At 45.6% G+C, this 18,843-nt stretch overlaps 2 protein-coding genes across 3 annotated transcripts in view; both read right to left on the reverse strand.

Moving 5' to 3' along the window:
• The window catches only part of LOC138795849 (rootletin-like), a 93,278-nt gene extending 88,953 nt beyond the window's left edge, over positions 1–4,325 (reverse strand). For both annotated transcript variants that reach the window (XM_069975486.1, XM_069975483.1), the window contains exon 1: positions 3,852–4,325. In XM_069975486.1, the coding sequence (XP_069831587.1) occupies positions 3,852–3,902 (51 nt within the window). In that variant the 5' untranslated portion in view covers positions 3,903–4,325. The remainder of the gene's footprint in view (positions 1–3,851) is intronic.
• Positions 4,326–5,470: 1,145 nt separating this feature from the next.
• AGXT (alanine--glyoxylate aminotransferase) overlaps positions 5,471–18,843 on the reverse strand; it is a 28,692-nt gene continuing 15,319 nt past the window's right edge. The window contains exons 6-11 of the mRNA XM_069975487.1: positions 17,485–17,569; positions 15,251–15,346; positions 14,172–14,241; positions 10,097–10,192; positions 6,488–6,616; positions 5,471–5,754 (exon numbers count right to left, since the gene is read on the reverse strand). Coding sequence (XP_069831588.1) covers positions 5,647–5,754; positions 6,488–6,616; positions 10,097–10,192; positions 14,172–14,241; positions 15,251–15,346; positions 17,485–17,569 — 584 coding nt within the window. The 3' untranslated portion in view covers positions 5,471–5,646. The remainder of the gene's footprint in view (positions 5,755–6,487; positions 6,617–10,096; positions 10,193–14,171; positions 14,242–15,250; positions 15,347–17,484; positions 17,570–18,843) is intronic.

Genomic DNA, 18,843 nt, shown 5'->3' on the forward strand with positions numbered 1-18,843 from the left:
CTCAGCGCGCGCGCTGGGCTGCAGCGGCTGATATCTCCGTGACCCGACGGGATCCAGAAGCGGGACCCGGCGGGATCAGGTGAGTATAGGGGGCTGTAGCGGGGGGTCGGGAGCCTGTCACCCCGACACGGGGGGTGACAGGTTCCCTTTAAGAAGATCTGCCAATGTGGCACTCCACAGATTTGGGGCAATATTTCAGTTGTTGAAAATTAGCCCTAGCTACTTCCCAGAATACACAGTAGGTAGCCTCTAGTTCGCTAATATTGGCAGCAGCCCCCCTCTCCCCAGTGGTCACATCATGAGGCTCCTCCACCTGTGCAGCTTTCACAAAGGGCAAATAGTGATCGTTGGCCGCTTGTGTCGGAGCACCTCTGAAACAGCGGGTCTTCTGGGGTGTTCCCAATGTGCATTGCTTACAACCTAACAAAAGTATTCCAATGGTGACCCAGTGATGGCACCATGGGCACCCAAGGCCCATTAATTTGTATGGGAAGGAAAGGCTAGACGGTCTGGTTATATGTCACCCAACAGATACCATAGGCTTATTATCATATATGGCTCCAAAACTGATGGCACCAATAGTTAGTAAGAGTGTATTGTGTTCTACACAAAACTAATAAACAGAAAAGCTGAATGTAACTGTGTGATCAGTGGGCGTCCAATACTGGGACCTCCATGACTAAGACAAAAGGGGTCCCATGTCTCAGGTGTGAAATGGTGGGCAAGTAAAAATCCACAGCTGGCTTATTTTTCTGTGTAAATCCACTATGCAAATTCTCTGTAAACTGTGTAAATTCCACTACAGTATGTGCGGATGGTGTTTCTAAATCCTCATCCAAATGTCCAGTACAATTGCAAAGTGTTATTACAGCAGGCAAGGCTGTGTATATACCAGGTTAGCAGCTACTATAGGGCTCGGCGAGTAAGAGGGCCTAAGTGATTACTATGGCCGATAGAAAGGGGTATGGGAAACAAAATGCAGCCCCATACTATGGATCAAGATGGAATGCTGTGGTTACCCACGCGGTATACATCATCCTTTACTTTTTGCAATATTTGTGTGCTATACTCTCTAATTTTTTTTCCCCTACACTTCGATGTTCGTGTAAGGACCCGTTTACACTGCAGAAAACAGGTGTAAATTCCGAATGGAATCCCTACTGCGGACTCTGCTCTACGCTCAAAGAATTGACACATCGATTCTTTGAGCGGAGAACGGAGGTGCACTTGGTATCCCAGTGACATGCTGAGGCAGACAGAATTCCGCCACTTTTACTCAGTGTGAACATACCCTTTGAAAAAAAGGAGACTAAACACAGGAAGTCCCAGTCATCTGCGCTCACAGAAAAGGAAGTCATTTGAGTGATGGACACATTGAGCTGTGACTCTCTGTACTGCTGTGACTTCCTGCGTTTAGGCTGGTTTCACACATGCAGTTTTTTTTTTTTTTTTTGGAATACTGCCACTGCAGTTTTTAAGCCAAAGCCAGGAGTGGATCCGGCAGGTGGGAAACATATAAGGGCTTCCTTTATTTTACCCCATTACTTTGAATCCACTTCTGGTTTTGGCTCAAAAACTGCAAGGGCAGTTTTCCAAAAAACTGCCACATGTGAAACCAGCCTTAGTCTCTTTTCTTCAACCAGCACAAGACTAAAAAGCTCCTTTAGGAGACTGGACCTGGAAACAAGTAAGTATAGCTTTGTTATAAAACATGATAACAAAAAAATTTTGGGGGATATAAAAAAAATAATGTAAATTGCAAACTTACTTTACATCAGATCTACTGTTGATTTAGATTTAGAAAGTTCTAATGACAAGTACACTTTAACCCCTTAACGACATGGGGTGTACATTTACACCCCCGCATCCTGGGCCTTGGCGCAAACTGGCGTAAATGTATGCCCCGCCGGGGTACCAGGCTATGGAGCGGGCTTAGGAGCTGAGCTCGCCCCATAGCGGGTGAGGACAGGCTGCTATCAGTAACCCCTTAAACGCCACAATCTTGTTGCGGCTGCTGCGCTTAAGTGTAAGTGACCAGAGAATGTCCCGAAGCCCCTCCCCCAATAAAAGTGAAGATCACCCCCCTTACCTATTTTATACATAAAACACATAAAAATAATAAAGTAAATTAACATATAGTATATCATACAAAAACACAAAAATAGCTTTTTTAAAAAAACATTTTATGTATAAAAAAAAATAATAAAAAGTGATCAATATGTTTGATCTAGAAAAACTAGAGATCATGGTGCAAAAAACGATGCCCCATACAACCCCGTAGGTGAAAAAATAAAAGCGCTATAAGAGTCACAATAGGGCCATTTTAAATATACCTATTTGCAAAGAAAAAAAAAAAAAGGTTTTACTTCTAATAAAAATAGTAAAAGGTTACAAAACCTAGTAAACATGCATATCGTGTGTCCAGACTGACCTGTAGAATAAAGAAATAAATGCCAGTTTTAAGTGCATTACGTAAACATGGAACTCCCCCCCCCCCCCCCCCCCCAAATTCACCCCATAAATGATATTTTGGGGGTTCACTCATTCATTTTATGGCAGATTGAAAGATGCCATTACAAAGTACACCTGTTCCTGGAAAAAAAAGACCTCACATGGCCCTGTAGGTGGAAATATAAAAAGGATGATGGCAGGGGGACACTGAGGGACACAGGGCACTGGAGGGACACTGCCATCATCTTCTCCAGCAGCCACAGCCCGCACAGCTCTGGGAGTCGGGTCGTGACATCACCATTTTATCCAGGAAGTGACATCACCATGTTATCCAGGAAGTGACATCACCATGTTATCCAGGAAGTGAAGTATTGATGCAGTAGTAAGTGCAGGGAAAAAGCATTTATAAGCATTTCCTGTAATAAGTGTATATTGGTGATTTGTATAACTTTTGGGGAACAATACAATACTTTAATAACATTTTTTGCCGGACTTCTCCTTTAATCTTTTGTGTGCATTTCCCTTAAAGCATGCATAATTCCTATGCTGTGACATCACTATTTCCATTCTCCTTGCTGTTGAAGATAGTCGAAGGAGAATTTTGCTCCATTACAAGGATCACTTTGGGGCCCCATGGTTGCTCATGGCCCCCCCACCCACCCGCCAACTGCATTCCAGTAACAGCTAAACTGTCACATGTGCATCTGTCAACAACCTTGCTGACTGTTTCCAATAGGAACCAGCAACATTCCAGACATCTCAACTATCATACTGGCTGTAACACAGGACAAGTAACAATGGATTCAATTACTCAGCTTACTATTACATTTATATTGACACTTTGGGTGTGGGCGTTGGTGTAAAACAGTCCAAACTGTCACATTTTAACTTTTGCTGTATTTTGCATTAAAAATTGAGTGTTGTACAAAAATTTCCAATTTTCTACTAGTACTAATTTTGTTGCAATTTTATACTAGTGAAAGCATTTGAAGAAAAAAAAAATATATATATTTTTTCTTTTTACAAAGGACACTGCAGGGGATCAGGATGAGTGAGTATAACTTATTTATTTTTAAGTCCACACAAAAACTATATGCCCACAGACAATCCCTTTAATAGTATACTTACATTTAAAGGGGTGTTCCACTATATTACAAATAATGTAATCCCTGTACAAAAAAAAAACCTATTGGTGCTCTAAGTAAAGCGCCACTCACCATACACACATCATATCTGCAGATTGGACAGTATTAGAGGGGTCCTTTGTTTTTATAAATAAAGTTTATTGAAATGAACATTGTGCATTGGCTCTGTTATAAAGTATGCTGAGCACATGCACTGCATAAGAAGTCTCTCTAAGCCTCCTCCTCCACAGACCGAGCATCACAAGGTCCCATTACCTGAATGACTGCCTCCAGCTTCATAGCTGAGCCTTCCTCGCTGCCGGCCATAGTGTATCACTATCTGCTCCGCTCTGCGCTGCGCTCCACCACCTTCTGACCGTCTCCTGTGGGCCGAGGAGCCAGGTCTTACCGTTACCATGGTAATAGCGGACGCCGAAGCTCCGGTTGTTACCATGGTAACAGAAAGCGGCGGCAGCGGCTGAAAAAGTGGGCTCGCGCTGCCAGCGACAGTGATTGGCAGTTAGGGCGGCGTTTTCCACACAGTAACCAAGGCGACGGCGGCTGTGGGCGTGGTTGTGTAGGTTTGACTGAGCAGGAACAACGCTGGTGGGCGGGGCGTAGTGAGAGTGTGCGGGAAAGAGTTGGGATAAGGAGGGAGATGAGTGCCAGGAAGATGGGGGTCTCCCAGAGCCAATGCGGGGGGCACTGCTCACCAACATACAGATCTGCAGTTGTTACAATGCTGTCAGTGCATTCTGGGAGTTGTAGTTCTGCATCAGCTGGAGAGGCACAATGTAGAGTATGCTGCTATACTATATGAGCTTATTATAGCTGTATGATTGTACCAGGGGCCTACTGGGTGCTGCTGCAGGGGGTGATGCTACGGGGGTGATAGCCTGCATCTTGCTGCCCTATCTCCCACGCTGCCACTACTGGGTAAATATCAGGGATTCCCCACCATTATGGGTCACATAGACGGCTGTGCTATCCATCATATGCTATACCATACTGTACTGCCACCATCACTACTGCCCGTCCTATGTAGCCGCTCATCTCCTGTGCCGTCCATCATATGCCATACTATACTGCTGCCACCACTGCTAGTCCTATGTAGCTGCTTATCCCATATGCCGTCCATGTCACATACTGTACTGCCACCATCACTACTACCCGTCCTATGTAGCCGCTCATCTCTTGTGCCGTCCATGATATGCCATACTATACTGCTGCCACCACTACTGCTAGTCCTATGTAGCCGCTCATCTCCTGTGCCGTCCATGCCACATACTATACTGCTGCTATTTCTAGTCCTACACATCGGCACATCTCCTGTGCCGTCCATCATATTCCATGTTGTTCTGCTGCCGCCACTACTACTCCTGGCCCTGCACAGTCCTTGGCCTCACATCTCCTGCATTGCCCATAACTTTGAGTAAATCAAATCTGACCGCCACTTCGAATGAGTTTGACCTGAAACTAGTTTTGAGGAAGTTCACTCATCTCTAGTCATGAGACATTTGCCCATCCTTGGAGCCCATTCAATAAAAACACATTTGGAAAGGTAATTGTACAATCTATTGTGGATGAAAATGTGTGTGCATTTACTTATTGTGTTTCTTACTTGTTTATAGAGGCCAAATAGTGTTATAGCCTAAGGACCCTCAAAATCAACCTAAGAAACAAACATAAGACATAAGAGCAGAACTGTAAGTAAAACTGTACAACTTTTGCCCCTGCTGTATAGATGGTACTGCCAGTGCCCGATGGACCCCGTGACTTCCAGTAGGATCTAGCTGGTTTCATCATTTTAACAGAGAGAAAAGTGCTAACAAGAGGCCCGTATTATGTTCATGCACATGGCTGATATTCTAAGAATAAAGAGGAACAGTGTAATGAACAGTGTAAATGTGTTTATTTAAGTACCTTGCATAGAAATGATCACAGATACATTATATATATATATATATAAGGCACGTTTACAAATAGTTAACATAGTAAACAGTGAAAAATCTTGATGTTCATTGGATGCATGTTCATTGGATGTTGTTGTCAGCTGTACTGTACAGAGTTTCTACATTTTGTTTTTAGGGCAGTGCTGCAGAGCATCGCGCAATGCATTTAAAACACGCTCTATATTTGTTTTAGTTGAGTTGTAGCCCATGAGTCCAATCCGCAGAACCTGCAACATAGAAGCAAAATAAGGTTATTTGGGAAATGCAAAGGTTTTCATTAAAAAATGATCAGAGCCCTGAAAAATGATTCCTCTATAATGACCAAGGTGGGCTCCACCTGTATGAGTTGCACCAGGATCAGGTTCTTTGGTACTGTGTCCTGGGATGGACAGGGCTGGCTTAAGGTTTTTGCGGGCCCTCAGACAACAGAGCTTCAGCAGGCCCCTCATCTATTTACTGTGCACCCATCATCCACACTTTATACACAATTGCTTGAGACACCTCTAACATACACAAACACACATTATTGACGCAGACACTGAATGACTGACACAGACACTGACTGACTGACTCTGACTGGCACAGACATTGACTGACACTGACTGACTGACTGACACACTCAGACACTGGCACACAGTACTTATAGCTCAGTCTTCTTCTCTGTTGGGCTGCTCTCCACACTGTAAGGTTGAGGACCTTCGGGTCATGTGATCAGGTCCTTTTCTATCTCTGTGCAGGTCCTCGCCTGTGTTTTCTGATGTTCAGCTCCTCACCCTACACTACAGTGAGCAGGCTGAACATTAGAACACCGGGCCCCTCTCCCTCCCTGGGCCCCTAGAGGCGCTGTGGGCCCTGGCACGTGCCCAGGTAAGCCCTGTGCTTACGCCGGCCCTGGAGATGGATACCATTTTATTCTACTCGGCCTTAAAAATCTTAAGCTGATTCATTGCAGTGCATTACCTTTCCAGTAGAGGGTCCCAGCCCCCCAGTGATTTCTATGCTGTGATTCTTCATGATATATGTGGTGATGTCCTTCCAGTTATATCCCTCAGGCACACTGACTGTTGTCACAGTGGGGAGTCGTAAAGCCTGCAATGAATACATTGTTAATATTGACAAGCTTTAGTACTTACAAGAACAGCAAATGATATTTTTTCTGAAGGAATGGCGCTTAAGCTAGTCCGAGGCATGTTCGAGCTTGGTAAATGGTGTCAACTAAAAGAAAAGTCGCTTAGCAAACAAAGGGTAAGCCAAACTGTTAGGTAATATAACACCCATTTCCTTCTACTGTCATAAACATGGAACCGTAGAGGAATCTTTACTGCGAATGCCCCATATATCACCAGCTTGTCACAAAATATAAGTCCCTAGTAAATGTTACTGCTGTTATGGTTATGGGAACTGACATGAAATATGGCGTCATCCATTAAGGAGTATTCCCACAATATTATCTCTCAACGTTAAAGTAATATTCATTTATTATTAGAACATCGCTTTAAGTGTTGCACATGAATAGAACGTCGCAGAGAATCCATTACCGTGGTCCTCTTTTTGAACCGTGGCCCAGTTCCCATGCACGGCGCCAGTGTTTTCCCTAGCATCGGCGCCCGCCCCCAGTGTGACGATCGGCCCTCCCCTCTGTGACGTGGCTCTATTGATTCTAATTAGAGATGAGCGAACCGGGTTCGGCATTTGATTAGCGGTGGCTGCCGAAGTTGGATAAAGCTCTAAGGTTGTCTGGGAAACATGGATACAGCCAATGACTATATCCATGATTTCCACATAGCCTTAGGGCTTTATCCAACTTCAGCAGCCACCGCTAATCAAATGCCGAAAGTTCGGGTTCGGATGGACTTGAGCATGCTCGAGGTTCGCTCATCTCTAATTCTAATAGAGCCGCGTCACAGAGGGGAAGGCCGATCGTCACACTGGGGTCAAGCAGTCCCACCTCCAATGCTTCAGGCCAGGCCAGTGCCCGGTAATAGATCAGAGCTGTGCATGGGAAACGGGCTGCGGTTCAAAAAGAGGACTGTGGCACCGACATCCCTGCGCCATTCTATTCATGTGCAACACTTAAAGTGATGTACCTGATGGTACATTCATTTTAAAATCATTCTCCATCATTTACCACCTTATACCCCATGCTGGTGTTTTAGTGCTATACCATACATCCTGCAGTAGTTCTGTCAGGATAGATGTGCACAGTGTAGATTTTGCAGATCCTTTATAGCAGATTTCTTATCTGCAGTCTCCACTGTCTCCAGTGTGCTCATCCTGGCTCTCACAGGGTGAAGCAGAGGGCTTGTGTAAACCTGCAGTAACATATGGAACAATGGAAGCCAGCCCAGTGTTCTTGATGCACATCACAGTGACTCAGTGGTCAGCACTGTTGCAGCGCTGGGGTCCTGTGTTTCCTCCCACACTCCAAAAATACAGATTGGCGCTATATAAATAAAGGAGTTTTATTTATTTATTCCAGTTTTCCTCATTGGAACCACTGGGGTAACACTGCCTTCACTGTGCATATGCAAAATAGCCCATGGAGCCTCATTTAAGAGTCTTGAAACACAGGACTAACCAGATCTCTCTCCGGGATTGTGCATATGCAGACCTCCACTCCTCAAGAAAGACAGGTTCAACAGGCGCGTCGAACTCCGATAGAATGCTTAAGTATATAGCTTATTAAAAAGCATTAACTTAAAAAGTTAAATAAATTAAAACAAGGATACAGCACAACGTGTTTCCCGGCCGCATCGGCCTCTTCATCAGGTTCATCCCCTACTTGATCCACCTCTGTTTTTATGATCCTGCACCATGGAGTGTTGGCTTCTCTGCATATGACACTACAGCCAATCACTGGCCTTGGTGGTCCTATTGTAACTCCAGGAGTAGTGGATCCTCTGTACCGTCACTAGCGATGGCATAAACCGCACCAGGGAGCGGAGTCTAAGGGGCCGCTGGCTTTCACCAGAGCCCGCCGCAAGGCGGGATGGGCTTGCTGCGGCAGGCGACCCCTAGGTCGCTACCCCTGGCTTGGTTGCTAGTGACGGCGGGCGAGGTGTGGCAGGAGCAGTAGGCAGGAGATAGTGCTGGCAGTGGTCGATAGGCGTAACCGCAGGTGACAGGCAGTGCACAGGAACAATGGACTAGGCAGCGGGCAGGAACTAAGGACAAGGACAGCGGACAGGAACAACAGGGAGCTGGGCTAAACGCTATGGGAAGCATGTAGAGGCTCCAACACGAGGGACAGGGCATGCTGGAATTTATAGGGAGTGATTAGTGCAACTTCCAATTAGGGGCGGACTGGCCCTTTAAATCTGAGACAGCCTGCGCACGCGCGCCCTAGGAGGCGGGGACGCGCGCGCTGGCCGGCACAGCGAGAGACAGGAGCGGAGGAAGGTGAGGTGCACCCAGGGGCCGAACTAGCAGCAGCGCCGGGTCCAGGTACTGGGACACCGGCGGCTGCCAGCGGGAAGGAGTCCGCAGCCGTGACACCTATGCCATACCTACAGGAAAATGCCTATGATAGCTAAACAGTCTGAACCAGTAGAAGCATACAGCTGAAGACTTTTCTAGCTGCTCTCCCCCTGCAGCGATACAGGGAGAAAAGCGCTGAGCTATGCGCTTCTTTCAGCTCATTCTAGCAATTGTGGAGTTCTGAACACCCAGTAGCAATTTAACTCCACTCACAGTTCATGGTAATAATAATAATGCTGTAACTGTGAAGAATCCATGTTTATTTCTTTCCTTCCATAGCCTCTAAGGCTGTTGATAGACATTAGATTCTTGCCATCAGATAATGTGTTTGACAGCCACTTGACTCAATATCTGAAACTGGGTAAAATTATTCTTTGATTTCCAACCCCCGTCATTCTGTGGGAAATAACCCCCTGCCACATTTTCAGTTCATTGCCAGCTTTCTGGTATCTTGTGGGGCTCAGGTTTAGGCCTTATTCACATGACCGGTGCCGCAACCCCCTCCGTGATCCGTGCCGTAAAAAAATAGGTCATGCTCAGAGGATGATTGCGGCACGGATCCTGCAATAGAAGTGCAGCCTCCGCCACCCGGCAGCTTTGATGACAGGAGCACATAATCTGACAAATACTCAACTACTTCCCCCATGCCGGCCGGCTTACACACGTTCACGCCTACTCCCCCCCAGCCAGCACGGGGGGAATAGGTGTGTAGTAGATTATTTGCTCCTTTTATCTCTGCTGCCAGGGAGGGTGTGTGTGCGCACATCTATTGGGGGATCCTCCAGACTAGGACATGTCCGATTTTTCCGTGGTGGGGGTCGCAGCATGGATCGTGTGAATCAATTGAATTGAATGGGTCCTAAAATTGTCTGTGGATGCACGGGACGTGTGAAAGCAGCCTTAGAATGATAAAAACCCACTTGGCTGGAGAAAAATGTTCTCTCTTTATATAGTTACATAAAGACAGGACAAAATGTACAAGAAAGTGCAGACATATAGATTTTTTATGATGTCTATGTACTTACAGGGGGAGATTAGAGAAGACATCACAGAGGACATACAGACAGAGAAAAAGTTGTGGGTATAACTTACTGGATCCTTCACAAAAAGTTTCAGTCCTAGTTCTTCTAATCCTTTGTAAAGTCTTTGAGCATTCTCACGGTGCATTTCCCAAGAGCGCTCTAGACCCTGGAAATAAGAATAAATTAACATGCAAAATCAGCGGGATTCAATCGATATCCTAGCTCATACAGATGAAAGACATTGTGCCGCAATAGACAATCCTCTATAACTTAGGCATTGTGCACCTTTCTGAGGATTAAGTAAGTACAGTGGTACCTCGGTTCTCGAACATAATTGGTTCTGGAAGGCTGTTCCAAAACCGAGCAGTTCGAGAACCGAGCTGTAAGTTCCCATAGGGAACAATGTTAAACTGATTAATTGGTTCTTACACTCCGTGGGTCAGGTGCAGAGCACCCGGCCCACAGAGCATAAGAACGCTCCATGTTCACCGGAACAGTGAGAGGCAGGAGCAGGCGGCTATTTAAACTTGCCGCCGCGCTCCTGCTCCACTCAGCTACGGGGGACACCCTGTAAAGAAGCGGGGATTCCCCTCATTATGATGGGATTCCCCACTTCTTTACAGGGTGTCCCCGGCAGCTGAGAGGAGCAGGAGTGCAGCGGCAAGTTTAAATAGCCGCCCGCTCTTGCCTATCACTGCGGGGACGTCCTGAAGCCGGCTGCACTGACCTGACACTCCACGTCCCCCCCGCCGGCCCGGAGCTCTTCCTGTATGCGTCCCCCCGCAGCCGCACGCATCTGCTGTTCTGCCAGCAGCCCCGCTCATCAGCTCCTTAGCCGCTTCCTCCTGCTGCTCCCCGCCGCGTCTGCAGACTCTCCTTCATCCTGCAGACACGGCGAGGAGCAGCAGGAGGAAGCGGCTAAGGAGCTGATGAGCGGGGCTGCTGGCAGAACAGCAGATGCGTGCGGCTGCGAGTGATTCATCATCTCTGACCAGCCAGAAGCAGCTGCTGAAACTTCACTGAAAAAAAGTTCTTTACTTTATTCCAATAACAGCATTACAGGTAGAGAATACAGTGTGCTGTGTGGTGTTACAGGTAGATAATACAGCGTGCTGTGTGGTGTTACAGGTAGAGAATACAGCGTGCTGTGTGGTGTTACAAATAGAGAATACAGTGTGCTGTGTGGTGTTACAGGTGGAGAATACAGCGTGCTATGCGGTGTTACAGGTAGAGAATACAGCGTGCTGTGTGGTGTTACAGGTAGAGAATACAGTGTGCTGTGTGGTGTTACAGGTAGAGAATACAGTGTGCTGTGTGGTGTTACAGGTAGAGAATACAGTGTGCTGTGTGGTGTTACAGGTAGAGAATACAGCGTGCTGTGTGGTGTTACAGGTAGAGAATACAGCGTGCTGTGTGGTGTTACAGGTAGAGAATACAGTGTGATATATGGTGTTACTGGTAGAGAATACATCGTGCTATGTGGTGTTACAGGTAGAGAATACAGTGTGATATGTGGTGTTACTGGTAGAGAATACAGAGTGCTGTGTGGTGTTACAGGTAGAGAATACAGCGTGCTGTGTGGTGTTACAGGTAGAGATTACAGTGTGCTGTGTGGTGTTACAGGTAGAGAATACAGCGTGCTGTGTGGTGTTACTGGTAGAGAATACAGTGTGCTGTGTGGTGTTACAGGTAGAGTATACAGCGTGCTGTGTGGTGTTACAGGTAGAGAATACAGCGTGCTGTGTGGTGTTACAGGTAGAGAATACAGCGTGCTGTGTGGTGTTACAGGTAGAGAATACAGCGTGCTGTGTGGTGTTACAGGTAGAGAATACAGTGTGCTGTGTGGTGTTACAGGTAGAGAATACAGCATGCAGTGTGGTGTTAAAGGTAGAGAATACAGCGTGCTGTGTGGTGTTACAGGTAGAGAATACAGTGTGATATGTGGTGTTACTGGTAGAGAATACAGTGTGCTGTGAGGTGTTACAGGTAGAGAATACAGCGTGCTGTGTGGTGTTACAGGTAGAGAATACAGCATGCTGTGTGGTGTTACAGGTAGAGATTACAGTGTGCTGTGTGGTGTTACAGGTAGAGAATACAGCGTGCTGTGTGGTGTTACTGGTAGAGAATACAGCGTGCTGTGTGGTGTTACAGGTAGAGAATACAGCGTGCTGTGTGGTGTTACAGGTAGAGAATACAGTGTGCTGTGTGGTGTTACAGGTAGAGAATACAGCATGCAGTGTGGTGTTAAAGGTAGAGAATACAGCGTGCTGTGTGGTGTTACAGGTAGAGAATACAGTGTGATATGTGGTGTTACTGGTAGAGAATACAGTGTGATATGTGGTGTTACTGGTAGAGAATACAGTGTGCTGTGAGGTGTTACAGGTAGAGAATACAGCGTGCTGTGTGGTGTTACAGGTAGAGAATACAGCGTGCTGTGTGGTGTTACAGGTAGAGAATACAGCATGCTGTGTGGTGTTACAGGTAGAGATTACAGTGTGCTGTGTGGTGTTACAGGTAGAGAATACAGCGTGCTGTGTGGTGTTACTGGTAGAGAATACAGTGTGCTGTGTGGTGTTACAGGTAGAGAATACAGCGTGCAGTGTGGTGTTACAGGTAGAGAATACAGCATGCTGTGTGGTGTTACAGGTAGAGATTACAGTGTGCTGTGTGGTGTTACAGGTAGAGAATACAGCGTGCTGTGTGGTGTTACTGGTAGAGAATACAGTGTGCTGTGTGGTGTTACAGGTAGAGAATACAGCGTGCTGTGTGGTGTTACAGGTAGAGAATACAGTGTGATATGTGGTGTTACTGGTAGAGAATACAGTGTGATATGTGGTGTTACTGGTAGAGAATACAGTGTGATATGTGGTGTTACTGGTAGAGAATACAGCGTGCTGTGTGGTGTAACAGGTAGAGAATACAGAGTGCTGTGTGGTGTTACAGATAGACAATACAGCGTGCTGTGTGGTGTTACAGGTAGAGAATACAGAGTGCTGTGTGGTGTTACAGGTAGAGAATACAGTGTGATATGTGGTGTTACTGGTAGAGAATACAGAGTGCTGTGTGATGTTACTGGTAGAGAATACAGCATGCGCTGTGTGTGTGGTAACACAATGACATGATAAAGTACTGCAAATAATTCAGTAACACAATGAAACTGCAATAAGTAAACACAGCCTAGATATTCTGGAACAGATTTGGGCGGGGAATGGGCAGGGTGGGGGACTGTGTTGAACAGCTGAGGGAAAGCAATGCATTCTGGAACCTGTAGTATTGAGTACAACTGCTAAACCAGGAAGTACAGCCACACAATGCAGAACAAAACCCCCCAAAGCAAATGGATTTTTGGTAGTTTCAAAACTGGGATAGATAGTTAAGTAATGCTATATGCTTCTGCAGAAGTTTCATTTTTTTACCTCTACCTGGAGTTTCCCTTTAAGTGCCAAGAGGGTGTTCCCCAGCATGGCAAGAGGAAAATATTCCCCACCTTCATGCCTGCTTGCATAGACCTAACTCCTTAAATTGAAGTTGAGGTCTGTCTACAGATACTGAAGTCATATATACAGTTGAAAGAGGCACTTGCCCCAGGATCCAGGTCATAATCCATGTAAATAAACCTTAAATGCTGATGGGAGGCATCTTGCGAACCTTAAAGATTCACTCAGGCAAAATTATTTTTCTTTCAAATCAACTGGTTTCTAAAAGTTATATAGATTTGTAATTTACTTCTATTTAAAAATCTCCAGTCTTCCAGTACTTATCAGCCGCTGTATGTCCCGCAGAAAGGGGTGCATTCTTTCCAGTCTGACAGTGCTCTCTGCTGCAACTCCTGTCCATGTCAGGAACTGTCTAGAGCAGCAGCAATTCCCTATAGAAAACCTCTCCGGCTCTGGACAGTTCCTGACATGGACAGAGGTGGCCTCAGAGGGCACTGTGTCAGACTGGAAAGAATACACCACTTCCTGCAGGGGATACAGCAGCTCATAAGCACTGGAAGACTGGAGATTTTTAAATAGAAGTACATTACAAATCTATATAACTTTCTAAAACCAGTTGATTTGAAAGAAAAAGATTTTCACCTGCGTCCCCCTTTAAGACCACGGCCCTATAAAGCTGCTATAATTACTTATGTAGTTTTTAATCACCTGCTCAGCCAGGATTGCCAGCCCTTCTCTCAGGCAGTACAAGTTTGTCACTGGTCCAGTATGATGGTATCTAAAAGATGGCAATGTTTACAATTCATGTAACATATTCATATTTATTTCAATGGTCACCAAAAAACTATGGAAAGTTATATGCTCCTATCATACTTTATTTTGCAGCATAAGTTTATGTTTGTAACTAAAGGGTTAAACTACAAGCTTTAGTTTTTGTTTTACCTCTTTTCAACCCTTTTTGGATTTTTATATACTGCAGGTATAACTTGACTTTATTGAGGGTTCTTTTGGCACCTTCTTGCAATACTGACAAGCAAGTGTTTAATATTTATAATAGGAGAATTCAAAAATGTTATGTCCATAACTGATAACAATAATGAGTGCCTTCAGAACTGTATTATAGGGGGTGCAAAGGCAGCAGTCACACCTTGGCCTTGTGTCTGAGGTGACACCAAAGCCAGTTTACAACATAAGGGTGGATTCACACTGAGGAATTCTCGCGGATAAATTCCGCAGAATTCCGTCGGCTGTACGTGCTCACGGCCGTGCGCCTCTCCGCCCGTGCCATAGACACCATTCTATGCACGGGCGGATTCCGCATTCCGCCAAAAGAATTGACACGTCAATTCTTTCGGCGGAATGCAGAATCAGCTGGCCCATAGAATGGTGTCTATTGAGCCGGCGGAAAGGCACGCCGCCGTGAGCACGTCCAGCCGACGGAATTCCGCAGAATTTATCCGCGAGAATTCCTCAGAGTGAACCCACCCTAAGGCTATCTGCACACTACAGAATACGCACTATGGTGGAGATTTATCAAACATGGTGTAAAGTGATACTGGCTCAGTTGCCCCTAGCAACCAATCCGATTCCACTTTTCATTCCTCACAGACTCTTTAGAAAATGAAAGATGGAATCTGATTGGTTGCTAGGGGCAACTGAGCCAGTTTCCCTTTACACCATGTTTGATAAATCTCCCCCTATGACTTCAAGCGGATTCTGCTGCGCGGCAATTGCCTGAGATTATCAGCCGGCCTTGCTTACACATGTAAGTTCAGGTTGTAACTTACATTCTTGGTTTTCCATCACAGCCCCAGTAGTTAGCAAGCCAAGTCAGGTCCACATACAGCGATACTGGTTTTGTCTTACGGCTGAATATCTTCTTACTATGCAAGAAAGCAGTGCTAGTAAACTTTTATAGTATATCATACAACTGGGTGTTTAATTCACATAGAGTTCATACTATACATTACATTACATTTTGCACATTGTTTCATGTGGATGTGTCATCCTTATCAAGCTACTGTAATGTTTTTATTAGATATTTGCATAAATAGCAAATATATTGGAATACAAAGTTTTCTCTGTGCCATCAGGAACCTTCCATAGGCCATGTTCACATGGTGTATTACACCGGTCGTTCTGTGACTCGGTCGGGTCACAGAACGGCCGATGTTACTGAAGAACGAATGATCTTCATTTCTGGTGAATTCAGATGTGGGTGCATCCCAATTCACTGCTACACACAATGGAATGAGCGGCCGGAGCCGCACTCTCCATTGTGTGAACTGATATGTTCTGTGCGGCCGCTATTCAATAAATAGCGGCCGCAGAAAACTGACATGTCAGTTTTTCGTGTGGCCGGATGGCATTTCAAATACAACGTATGTGTAGCATAAATCATGGCCATTGTTGCAAATTGTAGTATACTTACTCAATTGCTGTCGACCCTGGTCGCCATCTTGGGTCGACGACTTAATCTTCGGGAGGCCGCCCTTACCACTCCAGCTGTGCCTTTTGCCGGCCCCCCTCTGCCGCTTCATCAGCTGCTCAGCCGCGATTGGCTGAGCATAGTTATGCTCAGCCAATCGCGTCTGAGCAGATGATGACGCTGGCCTTCTGAAGATGACGTCGTCGACCCAAGATGGCGACCAAGGTTGACAGCAATTGAGTAAGTATACTTCACCACACTTCCGGGGTGGGGGGGTGACACGGGGAAGGGGGCCATTCACTTAAATAACACACATTACAAACTTGTATAACTTTGTAATGTGTGTTATTTAGTGAATAAATGTTAAACGCCGCACTACCCCTTTAAACGGTAAGACTGCATAAACCTTTATAGTAAAATACAGACAGATAATGTACTTTATGTACTACTTCTGTTCTGATGTCTATCAGTCTCTATTTCCTAGGCCTTCTTGTAGCAGGACAGTGTACTGGATTAATACAAGTACATACATTGTACCGTGTTTCCCCGATAGTAAGACACCCCCGAAAGTAAGACATAGTTGGACTTTCGGGGGCTGGGCTAAAGTAAGACATACCCCGAATGTAAGACATAGTACATAGGGCGGTATTTTTGTACTTTTATGTCCCTGCGCCCGTCCTGTCAGAGGCTCGCACGCGCGCGCACACACACACACGCGCGGCCCGGCACGAGCGCTGCACGTCATGTGCAGGGACGCCGGTATTGGTGCGGGAGCTGAAGGAGCAGCAGGGCCCAGGTGACTGCCCGCACCGCCCCCGTCTGGTCCAAGCGACCTTCCCCCCACCCCCCGTGCGCGCACCTGTCCGCCCTCTCTGAGGCCCCGTCCTGCCGCACCGTCCATGCGCCCACCACCCGTCCGGTCCGGCGTCCCTGCTCACTGAGGGGAGTACAGGACAGCCGCCCTCACGTGCTGCTGCTCCTCCAGCTCTGACATGGCCGCCTCCCTGCACACACAGGACAACGTGTGACAGCTGACCTGTCATCTCATCCCCTCAGTAACAGTACAGGATAGGAGGAATAATGGGCTGCAGCAGGCGGGATAACTTATAGCTGTGTGTGTTATCCTGCCAGCTGCAGCACATCCATTCCTCCTATGTTACAGTCCTGCACTGTTACTGAGGGGACTACAGTCATACACCCCTGTCCGCCCCCCTATACAGTCATACACCCCTGTTTCCCCCCCCTATACAGTCATACACCCCTGTCCGCCCCCCTATACAGTCATACACCCCTGTCTCCCCCCCCTATACAGTCATACACCCCTGTCTCCCCCCCCTATACAGTCATACACCCCTGTCCAATATAAGACATACCCCAAAAGTAAGACATAGTGGGACTTTTGGGAGTAAAAAGAACGTAAGACACTGTCTTACTTTCGGGGAAACACGGTATATATTCCTCCCCGGTGGCACAAGCCTCTATCCTATGCTATTTGGCTATTTGTAATGGTGGTTTCCCATAGGGGCTTATGTGTCCATAGGGGCCCTCAGGTTTAATTTACTGGGGGACGTGTCTTTTCTCTCTAATACATACCTTGCAGCTTCATTGAATGAGATGGGAGCAGTTCCTGGAGGAGCATTTAACACTTTCTGAGAACCACAATATAGGATGTCGATTCCTATCAGAGACATTACAACGATAATAATTATAATCAGATCTACAGTGGTTGGCACTGATATCTGTGTTCTAGCTTACAGCGGACTACATTGATTATCTGTAAATTATATTTTGGGTAATTGCTGTCCTACGGTGTAATAATACTTTCCATCCATTAGGTGGCACTCTGAGAGCACGCAACCAGCCTCCATTACATCATTACTAGCTATCTTTTACCAGTCTGCTTCATTCAGCAGATAGGAGTTATCTCAGTTATCAGCAAACAGCCAAATAAAAGGGAAACATCTGAGTCAAAGCTGAGACAGAAGACATGGACCATATTTCTGATTACTATGGCTGTATCCATAGTAGATTGAATCAAATAAGGTGGTAGTAAATTGTCGTTACTACTGTGATCTTCTTAATCTTTATTAAACAAATCTAACAATAGGTGTCTATATAGAACATGGAATGTACAGGACCTTGTGAAAGTATTCACTCCCTGTTTTTTTTACTGTGATTTCAGTTTAATGGATCTGACAAAGGGTCCATTTACACAGAAAGATTATCTGACAGATTATCTGCCAAAGATTTGAAGCCAAAGCCAGAAACAGACTATAAAAAGAGAACAGGTCATAAAGGAAAGACTGAGATTTCTCCTCTTATCAAATCCATTCCTGGCTTTGGCTTCAAATCTTTGGTAGATAATGTCAGATAATCTTTCTGTGTAAATGGAACCAAAGTAGTCCAAATTATTGTGGTGGGATGAACGAAAAAAATATTGTTTGGAAACAATATAAAACTTGCGTTCAAAGTGTCACATGATCTGTGACTAATGCTACGTTTACACGAGGCGATTATTGGCCCGATCGTATAATTAACGATTTCGAAGTAACAAGTATCAGCGTTTAGATGGAACGATATATCGTACAGAAAATTCGTTTTGCGATCGCTTAAGCCTATCTCACACATAGGTAAAATCAGTGAACGACTGTTTACATGGAACGATCGGCAAATTTTTTGCAAACTACGATTTAAGAACATGTTAAAAGATCAAAATGAACGATTTATCGATCGTTCACCTCGTTTACACGTACGATTATCGTTCGAATTCGATCGTTATCGCGAAAATTCGCCCGATAATCGTTCCGTGTAAACGTAGCATAAGGGTCCATTTACACGGAAAGATTATCTGACAGATTATCTGCCAAAGATTTGAAGCCAAAGCCAGGAATGGATTTGAAAAGAGGACCAATCTCAGGCTTTCCTTTATGACCTGATCTCTGTTTATAGTCC

This window comes from Dendropsophus ebraccatus, chromosome 6 (genome assembly GCF_027789765.1).
Source record: "Dendropsophus ebraccatus isolate aDenEbr1 chromosome 6, aDenEbr1.pat, whole genome shotgun sequence".
Lineage (NCBI taxonomy): Eukaryota > Metazoa > Chordata > Amphibia > Anura > Hylidae > Dendropsophus > Dendropsophus ebraccatus.